This window comes from Mustela nigripes, chromosome 4 (assembly GCF_022355385.1).
Source record: "Mustela nigripes isolate SB6536 chromosome 4, MUSNIG.SB6536, whole genome shotgun sequence".
Lineage (NCBI taxonomy): Eukaryota > Metazoa > Chordata > Mammalia > Carnivora > Mustelidae > Mustela > Mustela nigripes.
The window spans coordinates 107,866,872-107,879,390 of NC_081560.1; the positions used below are offsets into that span (position 1 = coordinate 107,866,872).

Genomic DNA, 12,519 nt, shown 5'->3' on the forward strand with positions numbered 1-12,519 from the left:
CTGATTCAGTCAGTACAGTGTGTGACTCTTGATCTTGGGGTTGTGGGTTCAAGGCCCATACTGAGTGTAGAGATTAGTTAAAAATAAATAAATAAATAAAAAGATATGCAAAGTTCCCACAGGCAGTGCCAATATGTAGTATTTATTTTCTGAGGACTCCTTTAATAACAGGCATAAGCAAATGAACAAGAGAAACAGGACAGTAACTAAGGGAGCACATTACATATAATAATATTTTAAATTATAACACGGGAGAGAGAGGCCTTGCTTTAAAGTTCCCAATGTTTTTCTACATGATTAAAAATTCATATTTGAAACATTACAAACCGCCTTCTTAAAACACATCTTCTCGTTCATAATGTATTAGGACTTCATGAATACTCTACCCTCCCCCCATAGCTAAATATCATTTGCTGCTTTTTAAGACTTAAATGCCAAAGATGCAGCACACAAGAGAAATAGAAAGAATCCAAAGACGGACAAAACTGAGTACTGTCACACAAGGGTTGACCATTCTGAGTGGAGGAGTTGCTCTTGGCTATGGCTGCGCCACAAAGCATTCTTTCTCCGGGTGTCAAAGTCCTCGCTATCAGGGATGTATTGCTATCGGTCAAATCTCTCCACGTAAATTTATTGTAGTTTGGGAAGCTTATGGGGGGATTACAAAGGAAAAAATTTGCAGTTACACAGTGTTTATCTGATTTATTTGTTATAGTGCCACCGTAGGTTATTCTCTACTTTTGCCTTACTCTATCTATCCTTTAAATAACAGTACCTTGCATGTCATTTTAGCTTTTAAATTATATTCACAGCTACAGAGAAGCAAAAAAGTATTCTTCAAATATACAGAACATATCCATTATCGAGATCATACTGATGGAGAAAGCAGTGACAGAGAAGCACTGCAAAACACAGATGATTCAAAGGTTTTCCCCAAACTGTTTCCACTGGCATGTATCCTAATGGAGTTCTCAGGAATGGGGGAAAAAAATCCATTCCGATAGCCTAACCAATCTCTAGGGGATGGGGTATAAGAAATAATTCAAGAAACATCAGCTTTCTTCTCATTCCAAAGAAATATTCAGAGCACAGACCATCAACACACCAGCCTGGTTACCTATGATAAAAGCAACCAGTACAGTGCTGAACCTTGCATGAGAATCCCATTATGGCTAATCCCACACAAAGGGCCTAAAGCGCAAGATACTTTCCCCAAAATGTGGGTGACATGGTCCCTCACAGTAAAGATGTTACCATTATTATTTTTAGAAGTAAAGTTCACTTTGATGCTCACACAGAACCATTTTCCAAGGAGCACAAAAAGCTTTGGAAATACCATTTACTTAAATCGCTATGTTATTCCTATGAAGCTATGGCATATGTTAGCAGTCTGGGTCCCCAAATAAATTTTACCTAGCCCCTTCCAACATGCCCCTGCCAGAACCCACTGAACTCATCCCTGCCCAAGGAGTCTGTCTCTGTACTTGCCCACAGGCAGGAGATGCTGTTTATCACCAGTTACGTGGCCTCCAGCCGCAAGAGGCAAACCTCTAGGACAACTGCTCTAGTCCCGTGGTGAAGAACCTTGGATGATGGGTCTTCTTGCCTTATAATCCACTAAGCTGGCCCCAACTTCACCTTCCCTTGCCTCTTCTATGTTAAGGGGTCAGTTTAAAAGACAGAAACCAAGTGGACTCAGGACACAGGATGCTGAAGAATTCTCTTAGGCAAATGGGTACATGGGACAGACAGAAGGGAATAGGGGTGGGTAATTAATTGGGTTTGGGACACATTGTGTTAGGATACCACAGGCCATACAAATAGAATAGTTAGGTAGGAAGCTGAATATAAGATAGTAAGCTTGAGTAAATGATATGACTGGAAATAAAGATTTAGGAATAAGACATTCACAGGCAAGGACTGATAGGCTTTATAGTTCAAATGACCATGAAAAATATCAGCAACTTCTGCTTTTCTAAAGAACAATATTTTCAAACGTCTATGGCCTTGGAGCCATTATATAGCACAGGGTCTTGATACTCAATCCGGCACCTGCCTGGCTTGGGAGCTGATCAGGTGCAGGACCTCATCCACCCCACACCTACTGAATCAGAACCTGTGTCTTCACATACCAGAGGACTCAGGGGCCCATCAGTTTGAGACCACTGCTATAGTGCTCCCCAAACTCTGGTTCTTAAAATGTTCATCCATTTTCAGCAAATGAGACAAAGAAAAATACAAACATTAAATGTAATAAATGCATTCAATTTAGAGAAATGTTCTTTATCCTGATGTTATATGCTTTCTTTGTTGATCTTGTTTACACGCCCTGTCTTTTCTGAAATTAAGGTAACGGCCATCTTGGCAATTTCTCTAACAGTAAGTTACTTAATACTTTATTGGTTCCACGTAACTTTAGAGATGTTACTTCCTTTGCCCAAAATATCTTCCTTCCTCTGCCTCACCTATTAAGCCCCAAATTCTCCATGAGTCATATTCTAACTACCAAAGCCTATGTACTAGCTTCTTAGGGCCATTATAGCAAAATACCACAGACCGGAAGGCTTAAAATGAGAGAAACCTATTGTCTAACAGCTCTAGAGGCTGGAAGTCTGAAATCAGATGTCAGGAGGTCCATGCTTTCCCAGATCCTTTCTCCAGGAAAGGATCCCTCCTTGCCTCTTCCTAGCTTCTGGTGGTGGCGAGCCATCCTTGGTGATCTCTGGCTTATAGCATTTACTCCGATCTCAGCCTGCATCTCTGTATCACATTCTCTCTGCATGTGTCTATGCCCAAATTTCTCTCATTTTACAAGAATACCAGTCTTTGGATTGGGGCCTACCCTAACCCAACAGGACCTCATCTCAACATGATTACATTACACCTATTTCCAAATAACATCACATTCACAGGTACCTGGCGTTCGGACCTGAACATATTTTTGGGGGGATACAATTCAACCCACAACCATCAACAATGATGTATTCCTAAAAGAAAATCTCTTGCTATTTCTCCAAATTACGTGGTAAGTACTGTAATATAGTGCTTTCAAAATAAAGCACAAAATAAAAATATTAAGACTATATTGTAATAAAAATCAGCCCAAGACTCACCATTTGTGTTCCTGTTTCACAAATTGTATTCACTATAGGAAGCATAAACTCCAAAGTGCAGAGATTTTTCCTAATGGTAGACCGCTTTAGCACTTACTTTCTTCTTCCCTAGCATTTTTGGCACCACTTATATTTTTTTAGCACCTTTCTGACCATCATTGCTTGGTACTACCTATTCAACTTGTTAATTCTGTCTCAAAGTCTTGGTGTCAGGAATTATTTAGGGCCAATTTCTGACCTCCCAAGTCTTAGATGGCTGGAGTTCCTCAGGAAGTTCTAAGCCACACTAACTGGCAAGGCTTTAAGAGTGCAGTGAATCTAACAATATTTGGGAAACACTGTTTCAGTTTAGAGATATTCAGATCCAGGGTTTCAATCTGAAACTTATCTAAGATTTCAATTTTGTATTACAATATTATATACAATATTCAATATTATATGGTTATATAGTTTCAAGGCAACAAAATGTTGACTGCTACTCAGTCTATGGAAGATGAAATATTGCCTTAACATGCTAAAAAACAGGTAGATATAGCTCATAAATGGTACTCTGTAAGCACTGGCTCTTAAATTTTCATCCTATTCCTGTTGAGCTAAACAGAGCCTCCTTTTCTGGAAGAAAAAAATAACCCTAGAGCACAAAGGAGTTTAAAGGTTAGGCACACATTCGTTTGCCAGCTATCTAAGAGTCAAATGATTGTTTTACTTTTGGGGGAACAATGCTGTGCAAATATGGTCAGTGATAAGTGAAGGTGACACCTTAGGACTTTTGGTTGGTTCTTAAATTTTTATTTTAGGTCCGCAATTTCAATGACCACATTTGCTGTTTCTAAAACTAATTCTCTATTCCATTAGTTTCCTCTAAATTACCTCTATTAGAGGTAATTGCAAGTAAAAAAGTAAAAATGTACTTGGGAGGTATCATGACATAAGAATACTGTTGATTGGGGACGCCTGGGTGGCTCAGTTGGTTGGACGACTGCCTTCGGCTCAGGTCATGATCCCGGAGTCCCGGAATCGAGTCCCGCATCGGGCTCCCAGCTCCATGGGGAGTCTGCTTCTTCCTCTGACCTTCTCCTCGCTCATGCTCTCTCTCTCTCACTGTCTCTCTCTCAAATGAATAAATAAAATCTTTTTTTTTAAAAAAAAGAATACTGTTGATTGAAGTCTTTGGATCAGGGCACATGTGTGGCTCAGTGCCACACCTTCAGCTCAGGTTATGATTTCAGGGTCCTGGGATCGAGCCCCACATCGGGCTCTCTGCTCAGTGGGGAGTCTGTTTACCCCCTCTCTCTCTGCCTGCCTCTCGGCTTACTTGTGATCTTTGTCAAATAAATAAATAAAAATCTTAAAAAAAAAAAAAAAAGCCTTTGAATCATCATTTAATCAGTCAATCCGTGATGTTCAAGAGTTCAGTTAACTGTGTCTAAAGTCAAGTAGAGATGTGTGATATTTTATCAAGGTTATTTCATATAAGATAAATGAAAAATCTTTATCTCCCAAAGTCTTCCAGTCCTTTCTTACTAATTTATAATCCCCACTTGGTTTTCTTATTTAGACTCCCCCCCCCCCCAAGGCTCCAGGTTAAAGAAAAAAAAATGTGGGGTAAGGAGCACTTGAAAATAAAGAAAAGCAAAAGTACAGCTGAAAATTGCTAGAGAAATGTATTTTCTTTACAAATTCTCTGACTGTGGTTCTCTATAGGAAGAACCAGACAACATAGATGTACAGTTCCATGTATAGCAATGACAACATGAAAAACTGCCATCGACTTCCTGGAGGGTTTCCTAAGCCTTCTAGGAACAGATGTAATGCCCAATGGCACCAAGAACAGGGCAAGCACAAGTCACAGGAGGGGCTGAAGGTGAAGCAAATGAGACCTCACCCCTCTTAGAAGAAAGATGGAAATGTTCCAAAGGCCCTCTCTGCCACACCCTCACCTTTGTCCCACTGTTTCGGCTCCCCTTATTGGAACTCCATTTCTCTCCGTGGCTGTCTGGGCCTGGGTATCTGCTGTTCAGCCATGAGAATTGCTTCCTACCTCCCCAGTCTGGGTCAGATTTCCTTCTAACATTCTTTCCCAAATCACGCTCCTTCAGAACTCCTTCCTGCCTGAAGTTTTAACTACTCATTCTTAGGTTCATGATGCCCTTAACTCTGTATCCCCCACTAGACTGCATGCTCCAAGAGGAGAACCACGCCTGTTGTGCGGCCCGCAGTGTGGACAGCGCCTCCCAGCACCTGCCGGCTCCATCACGCCATTCCTCGCCTATTTGTGAAAGGAGCACAGCAAGGCCAGCACAAGTGATCCGAGATCAGGTACACGCTTTTGAACTCGAACCTCTCCCTGGGATTGTAAAAGTCCCAATCAAAGACTTAATCTGAGAATGCACACATCTGAACAAGTGATTAGAGGCCGGTAAACACCTCCTCAAGCCCGACGCAAACGAGACGTGTAGGGTAGTATTTGTTCTTACCACGCAGGGCTAAACCACCACAAAACAAAAACACAGTGTATGAATTGGGAAGGCTTTCGACTACTCAAAAATTATTTGTGGAGACCCCTCCAGGGGTGGCTGTTTTAGGGGAAGCAAAGATTAAACAGATAGGGCTCTGCTTCCAGGGTGTTTATGGTTTCAAAAAGGCACATTTATAAATAGCCGTAATGCAACCCAGAAAGGACTAAAAAGCTGGAGCGACTGAGAAACAGCAGTGAATGAGGCGAGAGGTCTCCGAAGGAAGGCGTGGATTGGTCGATCACTTCTATCGATCACTTCTCCTTGTAATCCCAGGGCAAAGAAAGGAATTCCAAACCAGGAAAGGTCACGCTGGAAGACTGGGGGAACACACTGAAATGCAGGCGTCGCCCTAAGTCCTTCCCATCCTGGCCGGGCACAACCTCGCCGAGGAAAGTCTGGAGCTGGCTTCCCAAACCCCGAGCCACGGAAACAGGGCGAGGAAAGGGGAAACCCCACGGGTGCGAGCGCAGAGGGAAGGCGGGAGGAAACTTGAAAAAGCAGGTCACGTCAGTGCCACACACAGCCCGGCCCGCATCCCCAGCCCCCGCGCCCCCGGCCCCCCGAGCCCGCGCGCACGGGCGCGCACCGGCGCGCCCCCGCGCGCCCCAGCCCGCCGCGCCCTGCCGGCCTCCTACCGTAGGTCTCCGACATGGCCGTCTGCGACATCTTGGGAGCGGCACCGCCTCTCGCCCAGTCGCCAGCGGCAGCTCGGGCTGGCGGGAGAGGAGGGTCCGGGTCGTCCTCCGCGTCTCGGTGGAGGCGGCGCGGGGCAGGGGACCGGAGAAGGGACGGGCCCGCGGTCCCCACGGCAACGGCCAGCCACCACGCGGCTGCGGCCCTGCCGGACTGCCGGCTCCGCGCAGGCGCACGGCCTCCACCCCCACGCCGGGCCGGGACGAGGACGGGGGAAGGAGGGGGGAGGAGGGGGGATGATGGGGGAGGCGGAGGAGGAGGAGAGGGGGCGCGAGGCCCGGCCCCCGCCGTGGTCGCGCGTGCGCACGCGGCCCCAAGCGGTGCGAGGCGCGGGGAGGCGGGACCCGGGGCGGGGGGCGCGCGGGGAGGCGGGGCCTGGACTCCGGGCGCGGACGGAGGGGCGTGGCTGGCCAGGGTCGGGTGGCCGGGGTGGGGAGGGGCCGGCGATGTGCAGGCTTGCGGGTGACCGAGCTTTGGACTGCGGGGTCTAGCTCTCGGGCGGAGGTGGCAGAGTGCGGGCAGTGGGAACGGAGTCCTGCGGGAGCGGCCCTCTTCGGCAAAGACTTGGTCGTCGTCCTTGGCGGCTCCCGGGCAGGAAAAGACTTCCTCCCACGGACTACTTTGTGATCAGAGAGCGTGTTAACGTGTAACTAGGACGCAGTAGCCCCAGGTGCCCAGCTGGAGAGGATGGCGGACCTGCGGGGAAACTGAGCTTTCAGCCCAACCTGCCAGGCCCTCTCCTGTAGGGCCGGGCTGGTGTCTGGAGAAAACTCGGAAGCTTACGGTGCGCAGGTGCTGGGAGTCCCCCTAAGCCCATAGATACTGGCCCCTCCGCGGCGCAGTGTAGGGGAATCTGGCTTATAAGCAGGAAACATCCCTTGGTCCTCAACTAAGGTTAGGAGTCGATGGCTGGGGATTCTGATTTAAGGCGCACAACTGTCTTCAGAATCCTCTTCTGCTGAAAATGCAGCGAGAAACATTAGGAAGAGAATTTTGGTTGGGAGTTTGCTTGGCCTGAGCCTGGTCAGGGCCACATCGTATCACCTAAGACCCAACTTTATTCAAAAGATATAGTAGAATACTAAAAATAGGCCTTGGCTAAGCTCCTAAGTAACTTGGACTGTGGTGAAGTGCTAGTAAATACATTTTTTTCCTGTCCATTTGGCTCCGTCCTCCACGTAAATTGACATCACACTTCACTGAGGTCTTCCCTTCTTCCCCAATGGCCATTTGGCTCTATATTTTATTCTTTCTGATCCAAATAGCAAATAAATATATCCTTGCTTCTAAACAACAGATAAGGCCCCATGTTGAAATATTGTGAGAACTGTAATTTCCCGGAATTATTTTGTATGTTTCTTGCTCAACGGGCTCAGATACTTTGTTGCTTTTTTATTTGGGTTTCTGCCCGTTAGTTTTAATTGACACTACTGAGTGCAGCAGTCTAATCTGATTGAAACTATTTCCAAAGAAAGACAGGGATCCCATTCTTTAGATCTAAGTTTTCTTCCTTCTCGAAGCTTCCGTGGGTAAGAAAGGAAATCACCAGATTATTGACTGAAACCGGACTCAAGATCTCTGAAACCTGGACAGAGTGATAGAAATAAAAATTAAGCTGCTAATTCAAAGCTGAGAACAGTTTCCTATTCTGTGGACCATGAAGACTTACGGAGACCTTTCTGGAAAACTCTTTGTTTTGGAAAAACTGCCCAAAGAAATCATTTAGTTTACAAAGAAAAAGCCAGATATCACAACTGGAAAAGGAAATACTTGAGCTGAGATTTGAAGGAGCTAAGTTTTTTGAATAATAAGGTGGAAGAGCCTTTGCCTCCTAGTCACCTGGGATCTTTGAGAGAAAATAAATTTATCCTAAAAATTCTCAGAGATCGCTTTGATGCTGAGGTGCTATTGATTGTGTGAAAGGAAAACTTGTTGCAAAATTCGTGTTTTCTCCAGTTATTGCCTTCATTCTCTTTAGGGGAAGTCTGTGACCCAGTAAAAGTAGGTTTCCGAAAGCCTAATAAGCACCTTGGAGATTTGTCTACAGGAGTTGAAGGGAGAAGGATTTCTTCCAAAATAGATCCACTCCTACCCAGTCCTTGGGATGGCGGGTCCTGCAAGTCTCTCGTACTTTCCCCTTTTTTCTCTGGCAGTGCTGCACATTCCCACTAGGAGCCTCAGAGGGCTTCCAGCCTCCCAAAGATTCCTGTTCCTCAGGACTGGCAGAGGACCACACGGGACAGGACACAGATGGGCACAAATGGACAATGACTGAGGAGACTTCTAGACTCCTAGGCATAGGGTTGGACCCCGAACAGTGGTCCAGTCCCCTGGGGGTGGATGGAGGCTTAAAAATGCCTAGGGATGAGAATCCAGCACGACCTTGATGTTCCAGAAAGCAGTGGCATTGGGAATGACAGGACATGGCCTCCTTGGGAGAGTGAGACTTGGTGGAGAGCACTGGTCACAGTCTGTGAGGTATGGTGACTTTACTTGGTGGCTGGAGTTGAAGAACATAAGCCAACTGTGTCTGAGTCCTTGAGGACTCAGAAATATCTAGGTGTTACTTTGCGAAGGAGCTAAGTTCTTCCCAGGTAGGTAGGGGCTTGAAAAGGTAATACCCTTTTATTTTTTAAAAAAGATTTTATTTATTTATTTGACACAGAGAGATCATAAGTAGGCAGAGCAGCAGGCAGAGAGAGGTGGGAAGCAGGCTCCCCACCGAGCAGAGAGCCCAATGTGGGGCTCCATCCCAGGACCGGGAGTTTCTGACCTGAGCTGAAGGCAGAGGCTTAACCCATTGAGCCACCCAGGTGCCCCGAGTGGTGATATCTTTTTAAACTCCAAGCTGGTAACACCTGTGACATATAGCTCTTCAGGTTGGCAGAGACCTCAGAGGCCACTGGACCAGTTTGCTTTCCAAGGCCATCTGAAACTACCACCTCTGTGATTGGACATGTCTGTTGTTAGGGGATATTTGTTGAGGATGGGATAAATTAGCTTCAGTAACAAAGATCTCCCAACATGCCCGTGACTAACACAATGAAGTTCACCTCTCAGACCACCTGCCCCACTTGTGCTGGGCTCCATGGAAGCACCTACAGACCCAGGCTGACCTAAGTCTCATGGAAACACATGCTCCTAACTTCACTTGGGCAGGAGAAGAAACCAGCACCAATGATGCATTAGCCCAGGATAATCCCATCAGGAGTGGGTAGAATCACTTCCGTTTATGTTTCAAGGGCCAAAGCAAGTCATGTGCCTACACCTGATTTCAAAGAGAACAGAGAGTGCTATATTGTTACATCCCAGAGGGAAAAGAGAAGAGGATATATTTGGAAAGATGTGATGACTACCAGAGAACTCTGTACCTGTCCAAACAGCTTATTCAGGTTTGAGTTTAAATAACTGCATTGAAGTGTAATTGACATAGTTGTACATATTTGAAGGAGACACAGTTTTTGGTGTAGGTGTGCACCTCTGCTGGTGTGTCACTACTTTTGGCCTTTTTAGGAACAGACATTTTCTACGATTCCATTGTATTTCTTTGTTGCTGATTAGGAATAAAATTCTTGTAGGGTTATTTTAGTGGTTGCTTTAGGATTTATGGTATAGGTTTTTAAATTATCACATGGTCCACCTGTATGTGCTGTGCTATTTTATGTAGAGTGTAAGAACCTCACAACATTTTACTTCTGTCCTCCCCATGAACCGTGCAGTGGAGGTCCTACTTCTGCAAGTCTTGTACACCCCACATACTTACTCTGTTGTTATTTTTGTTTTAAACAGCCAATTGTGGTAAAATATGTATCACGTGAAATTCACCATCTCAACCATCTTTGCGTGTACAGTTCATTGGCATTAAACATGCTCTCATTGTTGTGTGACCATCCATCTCCAGAATCTTTTCCTCTTGCAACCTACAGCTGTCTCCATGAAACACCAAATCCCTAGTCCCCCTCCTCCCAGCTCTTGCAACCACCACCCTACTTTCTCTCCCTATGATTTTGATGTTCCAGGCACCTTAATATGAATGGACTCATACCGTATCTGTTCTTTTGTGATTTCCTTCCTTTTCAAGGATGAATAAAATTCCCCTGTATATATACACATACCGTATTTTCCAGAAAATTCTCTTTAAATAGATTTAAGCAAGTATTTTATATTTACCCACATACATACCATGTCTAAGATGCCTCCGTCCCTTATACACATTCCAGTTCCATGTGGTATCCTTTCCTTTTTGCCAGAAGTAATTCCCTTAGCTGATCTCGAAGGGCAGTATGCTGGGAATGAATTCTTCCTGCCTTCATGTACCTAAAGATGCCTTTATTTCATTTCTGTTCTTGAATAGTATTTTTCTTAACTTTAGAATTCTAAGTGAGCAGCTTTTTTTTTTTTCTTCTAACATAAAGTTTTCTGGCTTATATTATTCCTGATGAGAAATCTATGGCTATTCCTCATTCCTTTGTACACAGTTTTTTGGTTTTCTTAAAATATATGTCTTTTTAAAAGATTTTACCTTTATTACTGGTTTATGGATTTCGGTTATGATATGATGTGAGGTGCCTCGGTGTGGTTTTCTTTGTGTTTCTTGTCCTCATGTTCCATTAAACTTCTTTGGTCTGCGAAGTTGTTGTTGTTGTTGTTTTCAGATTTGGATTGCTTCGTCAGCCATTATTTCTTCAACATATTTTCTGCCCCTCCCTCTCTTCTTCTCTGGTGACTCCATTATGTGTGTATCAGCCCATTTGAATTTGTCCCACAGCTAACTGATGCTCTGTTCATTTTTGCCAGTCTTTTTTCCTTCCTGTGTGTCATATTAGATAATTTCTACTGTCATATTTTTAAATTCACTGATATTTTCTGCAATATTTAATCTCTCAATCCCATCCATTGTATTTTCCCTTTCAGACATTGTAATTTCATTTCTAGAAGTTCAATTTGCAGATACAAATATCATATTCCCTACTTATTCTCATTCTCTCCTTTAGTTTCACGCACATACAGAATATGTTGTAATCATGGTTTTAATGTCATTTTATCATCTGAGGAATTTTTTTAAAAGATTTTATTTATTTATTTGACAGAGAGAGATCACAAATAGGCAGAGAGGCAGGCAAGAAGTTTTCTTTGTTTAATTGTATATGTAATATATAAGGATTTAGGGATTCTTCTGGACCTTGTGTGTGTGCTGGGGGTTGATGTAAAAATTCGAGGGGATTCTTCTCCCGGCCCTGGGTACTATGGTCTGCCTCCCCTCTGACTTCTCTCCTTCCACACCCCACCGCCATTCTCTTGGCTCCCATCACTTAGGCCTTCTTGTTGTTTTTGAGCACATCAAGAAGATGTTGGCCTTAGAGCCTTTGTGTGTGCTTTTTCCACTGCTGGAATGCTCTTGTCCCAGATGTCTATGTGGTTTGTGCCCTTATGGCCTTTATGTTCTCTGTTTATATTCTATACCTTTCAGGTATAACCTAGTGATCCTTCTCCTCCCCTTCCCCGTAGCATTTCATACACTCCCTTCTTTGGGGGCCCCCTCAAAGCATTTACCGCCACCTAACACATAGATGATTTATTAGAGTAGTGTCTGCTCCCCCTCTAGATGATAAGTTCTATAAGAGAAGGGGTTGTATCTCTCTTACTCTCTGCTCTGTCCTCATGCCTAACAGTATTTGTGTTACCAAACCCTAAATAATTAAATAGTTGTTGAATGAGCAAATGACTGAAATAAAACTCAGCAGCTCTTGATTTAATACAGATTTATTTTAGTGTGATGAAATTAATTTTAAACTTGTTGATTTACAAGAAATTTAAATGCTGATCTTCTAAATTCTACCATGTAATTGTAGAAAGGCTATAATAAAACTATTTAAAGCATCATCTAATACTTGTGTAACTTACTGAGTACTTAATACTAGGTAGAGCACTAAGTGCTTTAGATATAATATTGTCCAACATAGTCCTTACCACAGACTCATGAGGTAGGTATCATCCCATTTAGTAGACGAGGAAGCAAAGGTCCAAGCATATTACGTATTTTGCCCCAGTTCTCAGGGCCAATGTATATCCATGCTCTGATTTTTCTGTTTAACCACACTAAGTGAAACATATCTGCTATTCATCTATAATGTGTAATAAGAAAAAATGCAGGAAGAAAACCTCCGAGATGGAAGTGTGCAAACCGTTCAATG

The 12,519-nt window shown here is 44.1% G+C and overlaps 1 protein-coding gene across 2 annotated transcripts in view; it reads right to left on the reverse strand.

The window, feature by feature from the left end:
• Window positions 1-6,646, reverse strand: part of RAB4A (RAB4A, member RAS oncogene family) — a 46,465-nt gene extending 39,819 nt beyond the window's left edge. Inside the window, exon 1 of one of the 2 annotated variants that reach the window (XM_059397272.1) lies at window positions 6,268-6,621. In XM_059397272.1, coding sequence (XP_059253255.1) covers window positions 6,268-6,298 — 31 coding nt within the window. In that variant the 5' untranslated portion in view covers window positions 6,299-6,621. Of the gene's footprint in view, window positions 1-6,267 lie in introns of both variants that reach the window. The other variant, XM_059397271.1, reaches the window with a different exon arrangement.
• Between the last annotated feature and the right edge of the window lie 5,873 nt (window positions 6,647-12,519).